Below are 21,959 nucleotides of genomic sequence, written 5' to 3'. Positions count from 1 at the left end.
CTGTCATTTTGAAGATTTTATGTGAAGACAGCAAAGAGAGACTCTCAGCTGCTTGTCTCTGTGCAGTGGACCAAGTGCTGATCCAAACTGATGGCCCCATCTGCCTCCCATCCGTGGAGGCTCTCCCGGCCAGCGAGTCCCCAGGGCCCTGCTGTCACAGAGAAGATCCTGCTTCAGCACAAGATGCTCCTCCCAGGGAGCCCAGGTGAGCTGGCCAGCGAGCAGAGGGCCTCTGCCTTCCCGTGCTCAGGAGCTCTGGAAGAAGAGGTACAGCTGATCTGACCCTGCCCCTCCCCCTCCCTACTCTGCAGCCTCCAAACAGATTGCTTTCCTCAGGTCATTTCTCTGCTCCAAATGTGTTGCAATTAAGGTTCTTAGGAGAATTCGGAGAAGAACAATCACTAAATGTTGTTGCTCAGCTGCTAAGTCGTGTCCGACTCTTTGCCACCCCGTGGACTGCAGCACTCCAGGCTTCCCTGTCCTTCACTATCTCCTGGAGCTTGCTAAAACACATGTCCATTGAGTCAGTGATGCCATCTCACTCTCTCGCCCTGTCACCCCCTTCTTCTCCTGCTCTCAATCTTTCCCACCATCAGTGAAGTGAAAATCATTCAGTCGTGTCCAACTCTTTGCGACCCCATGGACTTTACAGTTCATGGAATTCTCCAGGCCAGAATACTGGAGTGGGTAGCCTATCCCCTCTCCAGTGAATCTTCCCAACCCAGGAATCGAACCAGGGGTCTCCGGCATGGCAGGCAGGTTCTTTACCAACTGAGCTATTAGGGAAGCCCTTCCCAGCATCAGGGTCTTCTCCAGTGAGTTGTCTCTTCGTATCAGGTGGCCAAAGTATTAGAGCTTCAGCATCAGTCCTTCCAGTGAATATTCAATTTCCTTTAGGATTGACCAGTTGGATCTCCATGCAGGCCAAGGGACTCTCAAGAGTCTTCTCCAGCACCACAGCTCAAAAGCATCAGTTCTTCGGTGCTCAGTCTTCTTTGTGGTCTGACTCTCACATCTGTACATGACTACTAGAAAAACCATAGCTTTGACTATATGGGCCTTTGTCAGCAAAGTGATGTCTCTACTTTTGAATATGCTGTGTAGGTCGGTCATAGCTTTCCTTCTAAGGAGGAAGCATCTTTTAATCACTAAATAGGGCCCCATGATTCATTGGTCACATTCTATTACAAGAAAAACTCACACTACATATATACGTGGTTAATGACAGGTTGTATTTGGTGTCAAGGTTTTGAAAGGCACTATTTTGACATTAAAATGTGTTCTTCTCTGTATTAATGGCCTGTCTTCTGAGTTTTCTTCTCAAGGTTTTCTAAATTTTCCTCTTTAGAATGAAGAAATCTGAAAGACCTATCATACCATTCTTTCTAGCAGCTCTAAATGGAAAACAGACAAAGATGCCCATTAGTAATCTCTTACCGCACATCATACTGTTTCTATGCAATATAACATAATTTAGCTTTACCTTAAAATTTGACTGTGGTCTCAAATCGGTAGTTCTTAACTCTAAAAATAAAGCACTCTATTTTCTTACATTGAAAAATGCATATATATTTCTAGGTGAAAAAAGATTAGTACTAGGTTTAAAATTTTTTCTCTATTGACAACTCAAATTTTAGTCACTAGTATAATAAGAGGATCTTTCTAGTATTTTAAAAGTTGATCCACTAGAGTTCAAAGGAGTGTCTTAAGTCTATTAAACTTTGGCACTAACAACGTCTTTTGACTTTTGTCCTTATCTACAGATAGTTTTATTTCTTAAAAGATGTGAACGTTAGTAAATTCCTACTAGCATCTTAGATGTAAAAATACTGAACTGGAACACCGTTCATTTTCCATGTCAGTCGGAACATAAGAACTGCCTTGAGGGCTCATATTTAAAAGTAACAGGAACACAAGTTAGTGGTTCTGAAACATATTTTACCATAAAAAGGAACCACCTCTTGTGGGCCCAGGGGAATGACACCTTAGGAAGAGCCTCCCATTGGAGCTACCTGGCGATGGAGAGGGGACGTCTCCCTGAACACCTGCCCTTCTGGGTTCAGGGACCTCCCACCACGTGAGCCCACTGCTTAGGCAGCTAGAATCTGGTTACTGTCTGTGTAATTGTAAACACCCACCTCCTCCCACCTTGCAGCCGCAGTTAAATGCCCTTTCCCTGTGATTTCAGGCTGGGCAAACATGCATTTCTGTTGGGACGTTTTAAGCCTGATGGGTGCACCAGACATCCCCCAGGGGAGGTCCAGTAGGCCCTTGGCATCAAAGTTTGGAGCTGGGGGCCAACGCCAGACAGAACCCACAGGCAACTCGAGCCTGGAGGAGCCCAGACACCTGGGATGGAGGGCCGGCCGGGGAGGGAGGCACAGGAGGAGTCCAGTCAGTGTGGGAGCGGGCGAGGGGAAGCCCCGGGGCCTGGTTGGAATGGAAATCCCCCATCAGAGTGGACTGGAAAATGACTGGCTGAGGCGACAGGGACAGTGTCCTGGGAGGAGAGGGACGGAGGACTGGCAGGTTCCAGGAGGAGGGAGAGGTTTTCAAGTTGGAGGATAAAGCGGCGGGGCTGGAGGGGATGGGGGGCTGGCGGGGGAGGGCTGGCGGGGGGAGGAGGACTTCAGAGGGAGGCAGCTATCCCACCACCGGCCTTCTTAGGCGCAGAGTGTCAAACGGTTCAAAATTCAGGGCGTGCTCAAAAGGAGGAGTTCGTTTCTCAACAACGAAACACAGAAATGGGTCCCTGCAGGTGGGGGCAGTCCTGACTCCCCGCGTGAGTGACGAGCAACCCGGTGCACCCCTCCTCACGGTGGGGGGTGGGGACGGAAAGGAGGGGGCGGGTAGGGAGTGCGATTCTGAAGGACGGAGGAGAGGAAGCGGTTTCGAGGGCTCCAGGTGAGGGCTGTGGAGCGGCCAGGGTCCCCTTGGGGAGGGCGGCGAGGGGCCAGGTCCGGACCCCCCAGGTGGGTTGGGGGGCAGGGGGAGGGGACGGGAGCCTGGGAGGTGGGACGGGCCTGCCGGGGGCGGGCTCCCGGGGGCCGGGCAGCGGGCTGACACGGTCACTGTCACCGTCAGCGGCTCCATCGCCTGCTGTCTTGCGGTCTATCACCACCACAAAAAACGCGCGCGCACCGCCACTACGTCCCGGCAGGCACGTGTGGCTCTCCGCAAACCTGTCCTGTGGCTCCAGGTGGCGGGTGTGGGGGCTCGGAGGACTGTGGGCAGGGGCGCCTGGGGGCCTGGGAGCGGCCCCGCTTTCCCGAGGCCCGCGAGCATCACCTTTCCCACCCGCAGAGGGGCGGGGCCGACACCTGGGGGCGGGGCAGAGCCGACACCTGGGGCAGAGCCGACACCTGGGGCGGGGCCGACACCTGGGGGCGGGGCAGAGTCGACACCTGGGGGCAGAGCCGACACCTGGGGCGGGGCCGACACCTGGGGACGGGGCAGAGTCGACACCTGGGGGCAGAGCCGACACCTGGGGCGGGGCCGACACCTGGGGGCGGGGCAGAGTCGACACCTGGGGGCGGGGCCGACACCTGGGGCGGGGCCGACACCTGGGGGCGGGGCAGAGTCGACACCTGGGGGCAGAGCCGACACCTGGGGCGGGGCCGACACCTGGGGGCGGGGCAGAGTCGACACCTGGGGGCGGGGCCGACACCTGGGGGCGGGGCAGAGTCGACACCTGGGGGCAGAGCCGACACCTGGGGCGGGGCCGACACCTGGGGGCGGGGCAGAGTCGACACCTGGGGGCGGGGCCGACACCTGGGGGCGGGGCAGAGTCGACACCTGGGGGCGGGGCCGACACCTGGGGGCGGGGCAGAGTCGACACCTGGGGGCGGGGCCGACACCGGGGGCGGGGCCGACCCCTGGGGGCGGCTGGGGAGCCGGGTGCGCGGGGTCGGTCCCCACTGCTCGTCACTCACGCGGGGAGTGTGGACTCCCTCCACCTGCGGGGACCCATTTCCGTGTTGCATTGGCGAGAAACGAACTTACCTTTTGAACGCGACCTGGTGTTAAACCGTCGGACATCCGGTGCCTAAGAAGGCCCAGGCGGGGTGTGAAGTCTGCGCGCTGAGCGGCCCCCCGCCCGGCCTCCTCCCACCGCCGAGCCACACCTGACGCCTCGGGGCTGGGGGCTCGGCGTGAGCTCCTTCCTTCCCGTCAGAGGCCCGATCGACCGTCTGAGAGCCGCGAGCCCCGGCGCGCACACTCACGCGTTCTCCTTCAGCGAGGAGAGGTAGGACTCGGTGTCCGACGCAGTGATGTCCGAGTCGAGCCCGGCCAGGTACCGGTAGACGTAGGAGAAGGTCCCGAAAGGAATGCGCGCGGGCCCGCCCTCGGGGTCCGCGGTCAGGATCTCGCACAGGTGCTTCATCGCGGTGTTCAGTGACTGCAAACGGCAGAGGGCAGGCGGGGAGACGGTCACCGCTGGGGTGCGCCAAGCCGGACAGCAGACAGCCGCCGACAGAAGTTCTCCCCCAAGTATGTTCTCGGTCTAAATTAAACTACGGGGAACTTACAGTTGCCACAAGAAAGAAAAACTGTTGATCGGGATGTAATTGGCCTGAAAAAGAGTTTGATTCCCAGATTCTCTCTTATTTTAAATGGGAATGACTCTTATAGAGGCAAGAGAAAGCTTCGATTTTGTTGACGACACACAAGGCAACACAGAACCCACAGAACTCCGGCCCCACAAAATACCTCGGGACAGAGCAAACTGTCCCCAACTAGGCCACCCATGGGGTGGGTGGGCAGGGCTGGCAGAGCCCCGAGCAGGCTGGGGGCAGCAGCAAACCTGGGTCAGTCACCCCCTCAACACCACCATCCTCCGGCATCCTTGACTTTGAGCCAGAACTCCTCCCCACCCCTACGTGGCACGAGCTTCCAGAACATTCCAGAGCATGCTGACCCCACCCCTTCCAGTCAGGAGGGCATGAGGGTCTGGGGGAGCCCTGGCCAGTGTCAAACAAACACCTGGAAAGGCCCATGGAGGCGAAGGCTGGTCTTAGTACTTGATTAAAATTAGTACTAGGCTTAAATCTTTACCAACTGAGCTATCAAGGAAGCCCATAGCTCAGTTGGTAAAGATTTAAGCCTAGTGCTAATTTAATCAACTACTAAGACCAGCGTTCGCCTCCATGGGCCTTCCCATAGAGAAGCAGAAAGATTACTTTGCCAACAAAGGTCTATCTAGTCAAGGCTATGGTTTTTCCAGTGGTCATGTATGGATGTGAGAGTTGGACTGTGAAGAAAGCTGAGTGCTGAAAAATTGATGCTTTTGAACTGTGGTGTTGGAGAAGACTCCTGAGAGTCCCTTGGACTGCAAGGAGATCCAACCAGTCCATCCTAAAGGAGATCAGTCCTGGGTGTTCATTGGAAGGACTGATGTTGAAGCTGAAACTCCAATACTTTGGCCACCTAATGCAAAGAACTGACTCCTTGGAAAAGACCCTGATGCTGGGAAAGACTGAAGGTGGGAGGAGCAGGGGACGACATAGGATGAGATGGTTGGATGGCATCACTGACTCGATGGACATGAGTTTGAGTAAACTCTAGGAGCTGGTGATGGACAGGGAGGCCTGGCGTGCTGCAGTCCATGGGGTCGCAAAGAGTCGGACGTGACTGAGTGACTGAACTGAAGGCTTAAATCCCCAGCAGTTTTGCGAGATGGTAGGAAATCAGCCTCGGTGGGAGTGTCTTCGCCGCCTTCATGGCCCTTGTCCTGCCCTCAGGGAGTCAACCTCTGACATGGAGGGCTGCCGCGGCAACGGTGGGACCTACAGAGCGCAGACGGCGAGCCTCTGGGACAGACCAGAGCCCTCCAGGGCAGCTCCTGAGGGAATGAAACGAGGGCTGTGCTCACGAGGAAGAGAGAGCCAGGAAAACCCGGGGGGCCGGCTGTGGCGGACAGTCCCCCAAGGTGGGGGCGAAGCAGCAGGCGGAGGGGAGGTCACAGGTAGACTGAATGGATCAAAGCAGCAGCCGTGTGGAAGTGAGCCCCACGGCTCAGGGATACAGAGAGCCGGGGCCAGGCCTTAAACACAGTCATTATCCGGCCGCCTCTGCAGTCAGGAGCCTGGGCCCAGCCAGCTGGCTCCTCTGAGGCTCCAGTCGGGTGGCGGCCGGGGTCTGGTTCTCACCCAGAGGCTCGACTACTGGGGGGCCCACTACCAGCCTCCCCAGGGGGTGGGCAGAACTCACTTCGTGAGGTTGTGAGATTGCCAGGGGGCCTGGCCTCTGGCCAGCTGCTGGCCGGAGCCCCCTGAGCTCTGACAAGCTGCTGCGGTCCCCTGATACCTGTGGTCCTCTTACCACACGGCAGCTTCTTCAAGCACCAGGGGCTGGACCAGATCCTCATGGTAAACATCAGAGAGAAATCATTGGTGCTTCCCGCAGCAGGAGGAGCAAGGCAGGGGCCTCAAAATGAGGTTCCTGCCCAGAAAGTGCAAACGGCAGGCAACACCACACAGCAGGAATCCCCTGAGAGATGGACTGGGCATCTCACTCCTCATGGTGACCATGTGAGACGAGGTCAGGGGGGCCCAGAGAGGCCGGGTCACTCCCCAGGTGAGCCACCTGGGATGGGAATCCCACAGTCAGCATCCTGAGCCCAGCCCAGACCAGCACATCCCACCACTGGACTGGCTCGGGGAGCAGGTGGTAGGGGGGTGACATGCACCTGCCAGGGGTGCGCCTGGACCACGGACGCACACTGCCCCCGCCAGCTGCTGGGACTCGGGGCATCTGCAAACCACCGTCCACCCCCACTCCAACCAACGGCCCTGCTGAGATGGGATGCAGGGGGTGAGTGGACAACCCCACAGTCCTGACGTTAGCCCAGCTCTGGGGGTGAGGGGATGCTCTAGTTTAAAAAAATGGTGGCATTCGTTTGTTCGTTTTGCAGGGACCACTGCACACACCGTCTCTCCGAAAGACCGTCCCCAGGGAGGACTGGGTGAACAGAGTTGTGTATTTTACAGGTTCCCAGCTTGAAACGTCTCAGAGACACGTTGGTCCATTAGATCCTGCTGTTCCAGCCCGCACAGCGGGTGACAGTCATCGAAGCGGGGCTGGGGGGCCTCCGGCAGGGCTGAGGGGTGGAGGAAGCTGGCAAGGAGCCAGAGCAGAAGCTCTTCTTCATGACTGCTGCTCCAGCACTTCCGAGGAAGAGGTATTTTAGGAAAAAAAAATTCATCCAAACATGCTGGCATCACCTCCCCCCGCAAAGATGCGATGACATTACCGGTGCTAACGTTTCCGACGCAAAGACTCACAGCAGTCTTTATATCCAGAAGGACTCGTTAGGCAACTTGCTTGGCTTGAGAACTCTTGAGAACAGCTCTCTCACTCTAACGGCCGTGGGTCCTAAGGCTACTTGCTCACCAGCTACAAGGACCTCTCTCCCAGGCAAGCAGCCCTGCTAACCCACTGCTCGTTATTCTCTGGCTGGTGGTTGGTCCAGGAGGCGGCGGCTGAAGTGTTGCCAGCCCAGCATGCATGCCTGAAAGTATCAGTTACTCAGTCGTGTCCGACTCTTTGTGATCCGGTGGACTGTAGCCCTCCAGCCTCCTCTGTCCACGGAATTCTCCAGGCAAGAATACTGGAGCGAGCTGCCAATTCCCTTCTCCAGCAGATCTTCCCGACCCAGGGATCAAACCTGCATCTCTAACATCTGCGTTGGCAGGTGGATTCTTCACCGTCTGAGCCACCAGGGAAGCCCATGCACGCCGGAGCCGCATCTCAGATGCGAGCGGAGATGCAGGAGAGACTTGGCCTCCCAAGCGCGTACAGTGCCGGTCCTGTGGGTCCCTCCAGTCTCCGAGTTCCCGCTGCGGTCCTGATGACACCGCGAGCCACCTCACCGCCCTCACGGCCCCTTTCAGCTGCAGTGAATGAATGTGGGCCACACTCTGCCTGACCCTTTGAACACAGTCAGGACACAGTACGGGGCACTCGCTCCTGCTCGGTGGCCAGAGCTCCGGGGGGGACACCCGACTCAATGTCGGGCAGCAGCACTGACCCCCAGATCTCATTTTTAAAGAAGCACCACCACCCCCCACACCGTTTCACTTCCTTTCCTCACAAGCGTCCTCATTTATAGCGTGGGCCTGGGGCTCGTAGCCAGCACCACGTTCTCGGACGTGAGTGAAGCCAGTGCCTTGGGCTGAAGGGGCGGAGAGGCCAGCACTCCCAGCATCCGCTGATCCCACCGCCCCCAGCCCCACAGAGTGGACGCTCAGCTGGGGCGCGATGGGTAGGGGCAGGTGAGCAAGGGGCCCGCGGGCAGCTGTCTCCTCGCTGGGAGACAGTCAGTACACGAGCCACGGCCTGAGGCGCACACGCAGGGGTGAGCATCTCCGGACGGGCTCGCGAGGCCCCACTGGGAACCTGAACCAGGGGAGAGCGCAGCCTGGAGGAGACCAGACGCCCCCTCCAGCACCTAGGGCCCCGAGGTGCTGAGAAACAGCAGAGCCCACGGGTGGCCCGCAGCTGGGCGGGGTGGGGGTGAGACCTCCAGGGTGAGGGCTGTGGGCAGGCTGGCACACAGTGTTTCAGGGAGTGGATCATCTTAGGGCAGGGCTTCCCGGGTGGCTCAGACGGCTAAGTATCTGCCTGCAGTGCGGGAGACCCGGGTTCGATCCCTGGGTTGGGAAGATCCTCTGGAGAAGGAAATGGCCACCCACTCCAGTACTCTCGCCTGGAGAATTCCATGGATGGAGTAGCCTGGCAGGCTACAGTCCATGGGGTCCAAAGAGTCAGACACGACTGAGCAACTTCACTTTCTCTCTTCTTTTCATTTTAAGGGTATAAAATGGTATCAAAGGGAAGGCCGAGGAGCTGTCACTCTTTGGGGCGTGTCCCAGCCTGTGGGCGGCACTCCGCCTGGGCTACAGAGTCGTCACAGGGGTCCCTCCACCCCTGGTGTCCATCAGGAGCGGTGGCTCCGGAGCCCGTGGTCTGGGCTCGAGTCCCGCCCCACCGCCTCTCCCAGCTGCTGGGAGCCACTCCGCTCAGCCCTCCAGCCCACGGGTTCCGAGATAAGGACTTTCCTCAGAGGGCTGCTCGGAGGATTAAAGAGAAAACAGACAAGGGCTCCGAACATTCCCACACCTGGTGAGAACCCTGGAAACGATGGCCATCCGTAAGCAATACGTTCCGATGACACGTGTATCTGCAGCTATGCACACGGAGGGACACTCCCATAAATGAGGATGTTCAAAAGCCTTCCAAAGATGAGCCAGAGGTGGGCGAGCAGTTTGTCAGTACAGACTTTCTCCGTCCTATGTGGGGCAGCTAGGAAGGTGGACTTGGTCCATGACTGTTTTGCTGTCGTGATTCAGTCCCTCGGTCGTGTCTGACTTTGTGACCCCATGGACTGCAGCACGCCAGGCCTCCCTGTCCATCACCAACTCCCGGAGTTTACTCAAACTCATGTACATCGAGTCGGTGATGCCATCCAACCATCTTATCCCCTGTCATCCCCCTTCTCCTTCTGCCTTCAATCTTTCCCAGCATCAGGGTCTTTTCCAAGGAGTCAGTTCTTTTCATTAGGTGACCAAAGTATTGGAGTTTCAGCTTCAGCATCAGTCCTTCCAATGAATATTCGGGATTGACTGCTTTGATCTCCTTGCTGTCCAAGGGACTCTAAGAGTCTTCTCCAGACCACAAGTTTGAAAGCATCGATTCTTCAGTGCTCAGTCTTCCTTATGGTCTACTTTCAACTTTTTCATGTTATAAAAAAGATCTCCATACTTAAAAAGAAACAGATGGGGCACTTAGGGCACTGATGGGGCAGCAGAAACGTAAGGTGAAGGTCACAATGCAGACCTGTGGTCATCTCACCCAGCGAGCATGTACCTTGGGAGGCAGGCACCCTGCCACGGCCGAGGTTCCTGGGGCAGAGCCCCCTGATGCTCTTGCTCCCGTGCTCCACCCCAAATCACATCTGAAGCTTCCACTCGAGAACCAGAGCAGCACTTGGGGCTCGGAGGATATACCAGATGTTGTCCCATGGGGCGTGGGGTGTCGAGATACCCCGGCACCCAAAGCAAAGCCCACAACAAGTTGCAATCGGCAAACATCCATGGAAGGAATGAGACTTATGGCTGGGAAATCTCAGAGAAGGTTCCAGTCTTTGCAGAGGACTCAACCCATCCAACTAGAGAGACTCCAAAGACAACCTGAAGAGCCACAAGCCACGAGATGCCACGGGTGGAGCAGCCGGAGTCGCTGTATCACAGCGACCAGATTTTAGCTTCATGGCAGTCCTGCGTGCAGAGAAGTGGACAGCAGTGATCCATGAGAAATTCCTCCTTCTCATCTTGTTTCGTTTCTTCACTGGCTCCTTTCTGAGCCAGTGCTAAGGTGCCAATCTGCATGAAGGGCTGTCTCCAGGAAGTCACAGTGCCGGGCTCCTGGGGCATCTCCAAGCTGTCGTGCAACACGGGCAGCAGTGGGTCAACAGAGCACGTGTCCCCTTGGGCCTGGCCCATCCCGGCCCCCGTGGACCCACAGCTAGCCCTGCCCTGGGTTTTTTTTTGGGGGGGGGGGCAGGCCAGGACAGAGCGGGCACCCCAGGCTCTGAACTCTTCCTGGCAGAGGAGCAGGGGACGTTCACACTTGAATCCCCTCCCCAGGGTCGGCTCCCCGCAGAGAAAGAGGAGAGAGTCCACGGCCCACAGCAAAGACTCCGGGCTGAGGCAGCTTAGTCAGGGGCCAATGCTGGACCCCCCACGGGCTGACGGGCTGAGCGAAGTTAGGGGAAGAAAAGAGAAGCGAGTGTGATCTTTCCCTGTCACTTGCCCAGGCTTCAGTCCGGAAAGGAAGCTCCATCCTTAACAAATGTCTCCATCTAGCGTCACATCCCACACACAGCTAAGAGGCCTCCTCTTGGAAAACACAAGCTGGTCTGGTTTGAAATCAAGCGCCCGATTCTCCTGATTCGGGAGGGAGGACTTACAAAGATGGATCCCCCCAAAAGATGAAATATTCTGATTTCCCATATTTATAAAAATCTAAGCCTCACAAAGCAAGTTTAGAGGAATAAACCATCAAATCAAATATTAGGTATTCATTTTCTATTATTAAAATCTCCCTTTGCTGGAGCTCCAGAAGAACAAAGCCACATAAAATTTCCTCCAGGAACTAAATGCATCTTTGTCCTTCTCAGTGACACCCGCTGTGAGTCTCCTCAGTGGCCTCGGAGCCCAGAGAGAGGCAGCAACTGGGTCTGGGTCATCCAGCCCGGGGCTGGCGGGAAACGCCACCTGTGGGCAGGAGCACCAGCGTGACTCTCAACTTCTCTGGGGTTTCTGAGTTTCTCGCTGGGGCCATGAACAGAGGTGGTAACGTTCACGATTTTCACAGAGCAGGTACCACACGGCAGAGGAGGGTGAAAGGACCACAGTGTCTGTAGCCAGGCTGGTGAATCAAGAGAAATCGGATTTGGAATCAAAGAAAAGTTCCAGAAGATTCAGTTCAGTTCAGTTCAGTTCAGTCGCTCAGTCGTGTCCGATTCTTTGCGACCCCATGAATCGCAGCACGTCAGGCCTCCCTGTCCATCACCAACTCCCGGAGTTTACCCAAACTCATGCCTACTGAGTCGGTGATGCCATCCAGCCATCACATCCTCTGTCGTCCCCTTCTCCTCCTGCCCCCAATCCCTCCCAGCATCAGGGTCTTTTCCAATGAGTCAATTCTTCACATGAGGTGGCCAAAGTATTGGAGTTTCAGCTTCAGCATCAGTCCTTCCAATGAACACCAAGGGCTGATCTCCATTAGGATGGACTGGTTGGATCTTCTTGCAGTCCAAGGGACTCTCAACATTCTTCTCCAACACCACAGTTCAAAAGCATCAATTCTTCTGCGCTCAGCTTTCTTTATAGTCCAACTCTCACATCCATATACATGACCACTGGTAAAACCATGGCCTTGACTAAATTAGTGACAACCTAAAGTTAAAACCAGCTAAAATTAAATCGAGTGTTTCTTGGGGGTTCATACATGCTCAGCAGGAAGCAGAAGCTCAGGGCAGCTGATGCTCGACGCGGTGGCGGTGGGTGGGCTACGGTGCGGGGATGGGATGGGAGGTTAGCTGCAGGCGGTTAGCTGGTAGTGGTCCTGTGAGGTAGTATCAAACAAAGTAATTCTAAAGAGTTAAAATGGAATCAAGGAGGCTCGCACGGGGACCCGAGATGAGGGCGCCCCATGAAGCGAGGACTAAGGATTAGCCAGGTATGTGCTCTGGGGTCCATAGACTGAAGGGACGGGGGGTCGCACGCTTGGTCTCGGCGGTAAAAGGAGCTGGCTTTTTTCTCAGTCCTTTTCTTCACACACTAAAGCGGACCCTCTCCCAGGACTTGCCTCCTGTGTCTCACAGGGCGACTCAAATTCTAGAGCTGAAGGCGGGCTCTAGATTTGCAGCCCCTCCCCACCACACCCACCGCCCTTCTCAATTCACAGACTGGAGGGAAGTCTGTGTCTTCGGTCCTAAACCCTTATGGGCTATACTTCTCAACATCAGCGAGGGATCTGCTGTAAGTTACTAATAAATGATTTTAACTAAAACAGAAGATAATTTTATTCCTTTCTGCACAGGAGGGAAGTCTATCAATTTGTCAAATGACGTGTAGTTTAATAAAAGTCATCGATGCATTCTCTTCCAACACACTTTCACGGTATCTACATGTTTTGTCTACTGTTAACATCTTTTACATTGAGGCACTCATAAGTATTTAACTTCTGTAAGTTAAAGTAACTACCAGCCTAAAATATAATAAGCATCTGAAAAATATTGCCTAAGACAAAATGACTAAAGTCATGAGAGTTACTAAAGTGATGAAAGTGTTCTTACAGTTACTGAAACACCTAAATTATTTGGACGGCAGGCCCATGATGACTCAGAATTATTAATAGGCTATTTATAGGTACGTACCCCACCAAGCATGCTGCATCCAAGCGCTAAAAATTTTATCCACTCGATTTTATCTTCGCAAGGATCCAGCTGCAGGAGAGCTCTGAATTTTTCTACAGGCAGGCACAAATTTTTCCATTTCTGCTCAAGATCTGCTATGTCCACATATTCCTTGTGGCTACACTATTTGGAAAACACAGGATGATATAATCAATGTTAAGTTGAAGACCCAAAAAATAACATAATGCTTGTGAAGATTTAAACAGAGTACCCATCCCCATTCGAAGATGAACTCTGAATCCACTACACCGTTAGCCCACTGCTAGGGGAAGGGAGCGGGGTGGGGTTGTGTGTGTGTGTGTGTGTGTGTGTGTGTGTGTATGTGTCGTGGGAGCTGGGGTACATGAGCAGGGAAGCTGGGGGGACTGTGAACTACAGACTGGCAACAAGTTACCTCTTGAGAGAAAAAAGGACGTGGAGCGAACATGGCATAATGTCATGACTTACTGAAACAGGCACGCGGACATGCGGTGCCCGATTCTCTACTATCTGTCCGCAACACTTCACAACACAAACAAACTTCAACAGACCAAATGAAATCCAGCTCCACAACATGCTAACAGTTAAATGGGAGAAATTTTAACGCTGAAAATAAAAGTATTCCTTCTACTATTTTAAGACAACTTGATGAAAATGGGTGACTTCTGTGATCTGTAGCAGTATTCCACATGGAAGACCTTTGAGGAAATTTCTCAAATTTGTCTTTGCCCAAACTACCCCTCACTTTCAGTGGTTAAAGCGAAAGAACCATGGGAGAATCCCGTGTGTAGAAGTTACTGCACCCTGGTCAGGAACACAGAACTTCAAGATGAATAATGGGGACAAGCCACTTTAAAACTCAGGGCTCTACCACTGATCTCAATTTTGGTAATATGGCCTGATCATTCTGATAAAATACACTTTCTATGAACTCTCCAAGTGAGTCAGTGGGTCTCAAGGGCTTTCAGGAGGGCTGGAAACCAGATATCCCTTCAGATGAAGAAGGTGGAGGATTATCATATTTAGCATTGTGTTTATAAACACATATTTCAAGAAGGATCTTACAACCCCCATGTCTGAAATGCCATATTTTCAAACCTTTCATTTCAGTGCAGCAGCCTCTTGCATCTTAATGCAAGTGCTTAAAAAAAAGTGTATGTCTATATAATCATGAACAGCAATCTTGGGTTCTTTAAACCAGAGGAAGGTCACTGAATTTAAGATTCCTTCCTTGAGTAAACCTCGAAGGTTCCCCGCAGGGGACACAGGACTGTGGATGGATGACCCTGGAGGTCCTGCAGCTTTATCTCAAGCTCAGCTGACTGATCACAGACTCTGATACCTGCTTGTGTAAAACTTTAAGGAGCCCTTGAGTCAGGCCTGTGTCTGTTTTCTGAGTGGCCATGGGCATTTCGATTCTGTCCTTCACGGGCAGTGGATCTCCTCTTGACAAAGCTGAAAAATACCTGAAACAACAACAGACATCGCTGAAGCTTCACTGACTGTTCAATCGCTCAGTAGTGTCTGACTCTTTGCAACCCGATGAACTGTAGCCCACCAGGCTCCTCTTGTCTGTGGGATTCTCCAGGCAAGAATACTGGAGTGGGTTGCCACTTTCTTCTCCACTGGATCCTCCCGACCCAGGAATTGAACCCGGGTCTCCCGCGTTGGCAGGCGGATTCACTGACACAGTCCCAAATTCAGGCACTTTCATCAGCGACCCCAGAGGGAGACAGTGACGAGGGGGTACTGGGCTGGGGCCCCTGGCCCGGGCTCCCCTCCTGGCTCCTCCACTCAGCTCTCGGACTTCACCTTCTCCTGTGCCTCAGTTTCCCTGTCTGCACAATGGGGACAACGGCAGCTCCAGACTCAGGGACCCCCTGTCTGGCACACCTGGGAGGCTCCAGTAACACGTGCTACTTTTATCAAGCAAACACCCATCCAGGTCCAGAGACGCTGCCAGAGGAGGTGGAGGTCAGGGCCCCACATGAATCCGAGTGCAAGGTCACGTGCAAGGTCATGCCACTTCGACAGTTGCAGACTTGGCCCTGCCGCTTTTTGAGGGGCAGGATTTCAAGCATCTCTGCCTATTCAGGACTGAGACCCCCTGGAGCAGGGAATTCACCTGTTTGGCTGAGTCAGGTGCCGGCATTCCCTACCCTTCACTTTTCATGCTTGGTACTTTTTTTCCCCTTAATTGTTCCTTTCTGGGACATGGATATGGCTGCTAATCCTGGGACCAAGCAGGGCATGGAGACAGTTTGGGGCAACAACTCAGGAGAGGGTGCACATCGGGTTTCTGGAGGAGGGGAGGGGTGTTATGTGGGGTCTCTGCAAAACTTTCCCCCCTGGGGCGCATGTCAGTGGAGACAGGCTCCTGAAACAACGACATTTGCTGCCCACATCACTCTCCCACCATCAAAAAAATGACATATCCAGGAAAATAAAACACTAAACCATCCAGGGTCACAGCAAATAATATAAAAGATATGAAAAACTGTGCTTACCCAAGGGGAAATGTGGAGAGAAGGGATAAACTGGGAGACTGGGAAACTGGGAGATAAAGTGGGAGATACACACACACTACTATATAAAAATACTAGTAACCAACAAGGACCAACTGTATATGTATAGCACAGGGAACTCTACGCAACATTCTCTAATAACCTACGGGGTAAAGGGGGCTTCCCTGGTGGCTCAGATGATAAAGAATCTGCCTGCAATGCAGGAGACCTGGGTTCGATCCCTGGGTTGGGAAGATCCTCTGGAGAAGGCAATGGCTACCCACAACAGTGTTCTTGGCTGGAGAATCCCATGGACAGAGAAACCTGGCAGGCTATATAGTCCATGGGTCGCAAAGAACTGGACATGACTGAGCGACTGATACAAAAAATGGATATATGTATAACTGAATCACTTTGCTATATACTCAAAACTAGTAAAGCATTGTAAATAAACTCTACTCCAATAAAAAAATTTTAATATATGAATAATTAGAAACATCTCAGAACACGTAACAAAGTGTAGGTAAACAGACATTCACCAGACTAAATTTTACATCTCACCCCCTTTTTCTCTCTCCACCCCTCAAATTCAATTTTGTTTTCATGCTTTTAGGACAAATCCAGTCATGTTTTGTTAACTTGATGATTTGAGGGAAAGTTAAAAGGCAGGCAGCTGTGAGTTAGACAAACGTGGATCTGAAGACCTAAAGGGCCAGGCTGGGGGAAGGGTGCTTCACTTGGCCATGTTAATCCTAACTGGGGTTTTCACCTATTGTCACCCTGCTTATTTCACTTATATGCAGAGCACATCATGAGAAATGCCGGGCTGGATGAAGCACAAGCTGGAAAGAAGGCTGCAGGGAGAAATATCAATAACCTCAGATATGCATATGACACCACCTTTACGGCAGAAAGTGAAGAGGAACTAAAGAGTCTCTTGATGAAAGTGAAAAAAGAGAGCGAAAAAGTTGGCTTAAAACTCAACACTCAAAAAACTAAGATCATGGCATCCGGTCCTGTCACTTCATGGCAAATAGATGGGGAAACAATGGAAATGGTGACAGACTTCATTTTTTTGGGCTCCAAAATCACTGTGGATGGTGACTGCAGTCAAGAAATTAAAAGACGCTTGCCCCTTGGAAGAAAAGCTATGACCAACCTACACAGCATATTAAAAAGCAGAGACAAAAACAAAACAAAACAAAACAAAAGCAGAGACATTACTTTGCCGACAAAGGTCTGTATAGTCAAAGCTATGGTTTTTCCAATGGCCATGTACGGATGTGAGAGTTGGACCATAAAGAAAGCTGAGCACCAAAGAATTGATGCTTTTGAATTGTGGTTCTGGAGAAGACTCTTGAGAATCCCTTGGACTGCAAGGAGATCCAACAAGTCCATCCTAAAGGAGATCAGTCTTGAATATTCATTGGAAGGACTGATGCTGAAGCTGAGACTCCAATACTTTGGCCACCTGACACAAAGAGCCGACTCATTGGAAAAGACCCTGATGCTGGAAAGACTGAAGGCGGGAGGAGAAGGGGACGACAGAGGATGAGATGGTTGGATGGCATCGCTGACTCGATGAACATGAGTTTGAGCAGACCCTGGGAGATAGTGAAGGACAGGGAGGCCTGGCGTGGTGCAGTCCATGGGGTCGCAAAGAGTCGGACACGACTGAGCGACTGAACAGCAATAACCCAGACTATCCCTCATCAGCCATCCGAGCCGCGCCCAGGCTTGGGGCGGCCTCTAGAGCAGGGCCCCCTCCCCAGGAGGCATGGGCAGTGCCTGGAGGCCCCGCTGGTTTCCTCACCCAGGGCTGACTGGTGCTGCTGGCGCCTGGTGGGTGCAGGTCACCAGGCTGCTAAGGGCCCTACAGTGCACTGGACACCCTCACACTCCCCTAAAGAGCTGCTGGGGGCTGCAGGCAAGAAATTAAAACATGCTTGCTCTTTGGAAGAAAAGCTGTGACCAACCTAGACAGCATATTTAAAAAGCAGCACTTAGCCCACAAAGGTTTGTATAGTCAAAGCTATGGTACAATCAAAGCATCACCAGAGCCAGGGTGGAGGAGGCCTGCTTGAGTGGCCAGGTCAATTTATGTCACATGCACAGAAGACGCACGTGAGCAAAAGCCTTTAGGGCTCAATGACGTAATAAGGGACAGCCAATGGGCTGCGGAGTCACAGCAGAGGCTGGGAGCCAGGCTGGCCACCTTTGCCTCCTGACAACCTCGTTTGACAAGAACCCTCCCGGGAGTGCCTGCTAGAGCCTTCCACACCAAGTCACTTCCATGCACTTGCTGGCTCCCTGCTTGGTTTCTGGTTATTTTTCCTTCCTATGTCTTTGTGTCATAGGCTATTTCCTCTCCTGCCTGGTCTTAACCCCAATCGCTACAAAATCTTTCAAAGACCACTTCACTGTTCTCTGAGCAACGTCTCTGCATAACAGATTCTGTTCTGAGCAAGCAGAGACACGTGAACAATGCTTTTTCTCCTCAACTTCAAAATTGTTCTTAAGATGAAATTAGCTGCATGGAACATTCAGAAGGTTCTTGATTAAGCCTTTTCAATTAAAGTGACGCTTAAAAGAGTTGCCTCTAAAGTGTTACCAAATATAACGTTCCAAGGGAAAAAAAAAGATTAAATCTTGGAAGGCTTGGTAAAGTACAAACAAACTCTTTTGAAACAGCAATATCTTTTATTTAGGCTTGAATAATGATTAAAACCAGAGGCCACAGACTTCCCTGGTGGTGGCCCAGAGGATGGGAATCTGCCTACGGATGCAGGAGACACGGGTTCAGTCCCGGGTCCAGGAAGATCCCACATGCCACAGAGCAACTAAGCCCGTGCACAACTACTGAGCCCATAGTCTACAGCCCGGGAGGCCCGGGAGCCGCAACTACTGAGCCCAAATGCTGCAGCTACTGAAGCCTGTGCGCCCTAGAGCCTGTGCTCTGCAGCAAGAGAAGCCACCCCAATGAGAAGCCCGAGCAGAGCAACTAGAGAGTTAACTTCAGCTCTCCACAGCCAGGGAAAGCCAGCGTACAGCAACAAAGACTCAGCATAACTAAAAAGAAAAAAAACAGATAAAGAAAATGAATTATTAAAAAAAAAAAAAAACAAACCCAGAGACCACAGTTTTGGGCAGAACCTTGAGAGTCTTTCAGAAGCATGTGTCAGAGGTAAAGTGCTGGTTAACCAGCAGCCTCGTCTGGTAGGTGCAGTGAGGGCCCCAAAGATAGCCTGGCCCTGGTCCTGGAAGCTGTGGATCTTATTTCACCTGGCCACAGGGAGTTTGCATGTATTTTGAGCAAATACATGCATTTGAGAGAGGATTTTGAGTTGGGAACACCATCCAGGACTATCTGGATGGTTCCTAAATGCAATCACAAGTGTCCCTAGAGGAGCGAGGCAGAGGTACCCGTGAGAACGCCACAGTGCTGGTGATGGAGGAAGGAGAACGCCACAGTGCTGGGGATGGAGGAAGGAGAACGCCACAGTGCTGGGGATGGAGGAAGGCCCAGGAGCCCAACAACACAAGGAATGCAGCTCCAGAAGCTGGAAAAGGCGAGGGGAGGGGCCAGATTCTCCCCTTGAGTCTCCAGAGAGAGCAAGCGAAAGTGAAAGTCACTCAGTCGTGTCTGACTCTTTGCGACCCCATGGACTATACAGTCCATGGAATTCTCCAGGCCAGAATACTGGAGTGGGTAACCTTTCCCTTCTCCAGGGGATCTTCCCAACAACCCAGGGATCGAACCCAGGTCTCCCACATTGCAGGCGGATTCTTTACCAGCTGAGAGCAAAGCCCCGGTGATATCCTGAGTGTAGCCTGGTGGAACTGATTTTGGACTTTTGGCTTCCAGAACTGTGAGAACAGAGATGTTTGTTGTTTTAAGCCATCACATTTGGTGGTTATCTGTTACAGCCGTCCTAGTAATATATCACTTTGGCCATACAATTTATAGAGAAGTTCAGCAAAATTTGACACTCTTATTACTAAAAAAAAAAAATTAAGTTAAATTTCTACTGATTCTTATGACCACAGATTTGAGTTTCTGAGTCAGAGTCTGTTTACTACAAAAGGACAAAGAGCTTTCCTGTAAAAGCACCAGGATTTATTTTAATAATTCTAAATTCTGCTGGGGCAAAGAATCTGCCTACCAATGCAGGGGGCGCAAGAGACCTGGGTTTGATCTCTGGGTAGAGATCTCTGCCTGGAGAAGAAACAGCAACCTACCCCAGTATTCTTCCTGGAAAATTCCACGAACAGAGGAACCTGGTGGGCTACAGTCCAGAGAGTCGCAAAGAGTCGGACATGACTGAGCAGGGCTGAGTGCACACACGCACACACACACACACAGATACACTCACACACACACACACACACACACACACACACACACACAAAAGGTCTGTTGACTTGTGACTTTAAAAGTATTGATAATCTGTTCCTGGAAATGGTTAGAATGTTTGCTGCAAGAAACTGTGAAGTCTCTGGTGCTGTGAACTATGATGGACAGAGTTTAACCTTATAGCATTCTTGGGATATTTAACTGGAGCCAGTCCCTCTGGTTCCAACAAACTCAACAAGTACCTAATCCTGGAGGATTCTCTGATGATAAGGAACATAAGCGTAAGATTTCTCTTTGTAAAATCATTTCGCAAGCAAAACAAAGGGACTGTGACAGTTTGAATTTTATAACACAATGCAAAAACTTTTTATCCCATGTTACTGCTTTACAAATTTCAGTCTACCTGCATAAACAACACACTCCAAGAATGGAGGTGTCACTACTTCATAGATAAATGGGCATTGTGCAGTAATTTCTGGTCTCATGGTCAATAATGCATGATGTTTCCTAGAGAGATACTTAGGTGTAGATGCCACCGATGCTAAGTTCTGTCGGTATTCGGTCTGTGTCCTGAGGGTTGGACCACTGGTCCAGGTAGGAGGGTTCACTAGGCACGACCGGACATGCCGATGGGCCGGCTCTTGCGGGTGCTGGCCCGAGGGGGGCTTACCCCGCGGACCACTGGAGCACGTCGGCGGGCTGGGTGCGGATCGCAGCCTTGGTGAACTGCTTCAGGATGTCCGGCAGTTCGGGGGGGATATGGATCTGCTGCGCGCAGAACATGGTGTCGGGAAGCGGCATCGCTCTCAGCAGGCCAGAACCAAGCTGGAAGAACCAAGGTGTGCTGCGGAGGGGGAAGGGGGAGAGAAAGGGCGGATCGGTCAGCCTGGAGCGCGCGGGAGACGCGCCTGCCAAGGGGCTCGGGGCCGGGGTCCCAGGTCCCGAGTTTAGAGCCTGGCCGGGGCCGGGGGTCTGGGGCAGGGCCGGGGTCCCGGATCCGGAACCAGGTCGGGGCCCGGGGGTTAAATTGGGCCAAGCCAGGCCGTCAGTGTCTCCCTGGGTTTGGAGTGGGGCCCCGACGGGGTGGGGGTGGGGGGTCTCAGATTTGGAGGAGGGCCAAGGGGCCGGCGTCCCGAGGTGCGGGCGGCGAAGTGCCCTTACCGCTCCTGCGCAGGCTCCTCTGAAAGCGAGGGCCAACCGCCCTTCCTAGCAACAGCCCAGAAGCTGCAACCCGGCTTTATTGTCGCTCACCGGTAACCAGGCAACCGAGACACGCGCTCGGGCTCCGCCCCTCTGGGCCACGCAGGCGCACACGCCTCGAGCCGGGCTTATCGGCCGCTTGTGCAGGTCTGGGCTGGGGTGTCAGGGGGAGCAGTGCGCTTGCGCAGTCTGGCTTCGGCGCCAGCTTTGCATAAACGGGTAGTTTACAGATGCACGAAAGCATCATTTCATTTAAAAAAGAGGACGTTTGGATCGATTTCCCACTACCAACTGTGAGCGGCGAATTCGCAAAAGGCCCACCTTTCCTTTGCACTGCCTCCGTGAAGCTTTAGAACGAGACGTCCCGTGGCCTCCGTGGAAGGAAGCCGTTGGGGTCCTGGGGGCTGACCTGTGCCCGCGGCCCGAGCCTCCCTGCGGGAACCTGGCCCCTGCGCTCCGGGACACGCGCCCCTGGCCGTTTGTCCAGCACGTGTCTGACCTCCACGCCTTCGCACGCGCTGTTCCCAGTGGCCCGGACCCAGTCGGCACCCTTGGTAAACTCATTCTTGAGTGGCATGGACTTGTGTTTGGGTGGACTCCGGGAGTTGGTGATGGGCAGGGAGGCCTGGCGTGCTGCGGTTCATGGGCTCGCAAAGAGTCGGACACAACTGAGCGACTGAACTTAGAGAGTGGCAGTTTCCAGCTCAGATTTTAACTTGTTTTCCTAAATAAGATGGTGGGGTTGAGCCGATCTAATTGGGTCTGGGAGAAAATAAGCTACTTTTTCCCGATACAGTAGCTTTGGGGTCCAAGGGTAGAAGCTGTTCCATTCTGGTGGATGCTGACTCGGGCAGCAATGTGAAGCCTAGCTTCCGGGTCTCCTGGCTGGCTACTGCAAAGGTGCCCTAACACCCCCACTGGGAGAAACAGGCCTGAGACC

The 21,959-nt window shown here is 53.1% G+C and overlaps 1 protein-coding gene across 1 annotated transcript; it reads right to left on the bottom strand.

Moving 5' to 3' along the window:
* Positions 1-1,233: 1,233 nt before the first annotated feature.
* Positions 1,234-21,079, bottom strand: ROPN1L (rhophilin associated tail protein 1 like). The gene is made up of 6 exons (XM_065905430.1): positions 20,981-21,079; positions 20,490-20,663; positions 14,304-14,427; positions 12,944-13,105; positions 4,224-4,399; positions 1,234-1,394 (listed from the first exon to the last, which is right to left on the bottom strand). The coding sequence occupies exons 2-6, from the start codon at positions 20,618-20,620 to the stop codon at positions 1,331-1,333; spliced, it is 657 nt and encodes a 218-aa protein (XP_065761502.1). The 5' UTR covers positions 20,621-20,663; positions 20,981-21,079; the 3' UTR covers positions 1,234-1,330.
* Between the last annotated feature and the right edge of the window lie 880 nt (positions 21,080-21,959).

This window comes from Muntiacus reevesi, chromosome 14 (genome assembly GCF_963930625.1).
Source record: "Muntiacus reevesi chromosome 14, mMunRee1.1, whole genome shotgun sequence".
Taxonomy (NCBI): Eukaryota; Metazoa; Chordata; class Mammalia; order Artiodactyla; family Cervidae; genus Muntiacus; species Muntiacus reevesi.
The sequence above is the reverse complement of the archived record's forward strand: the minus strand, read 5'-3'. Positions and strand labels throughout refer to the sequence as shown.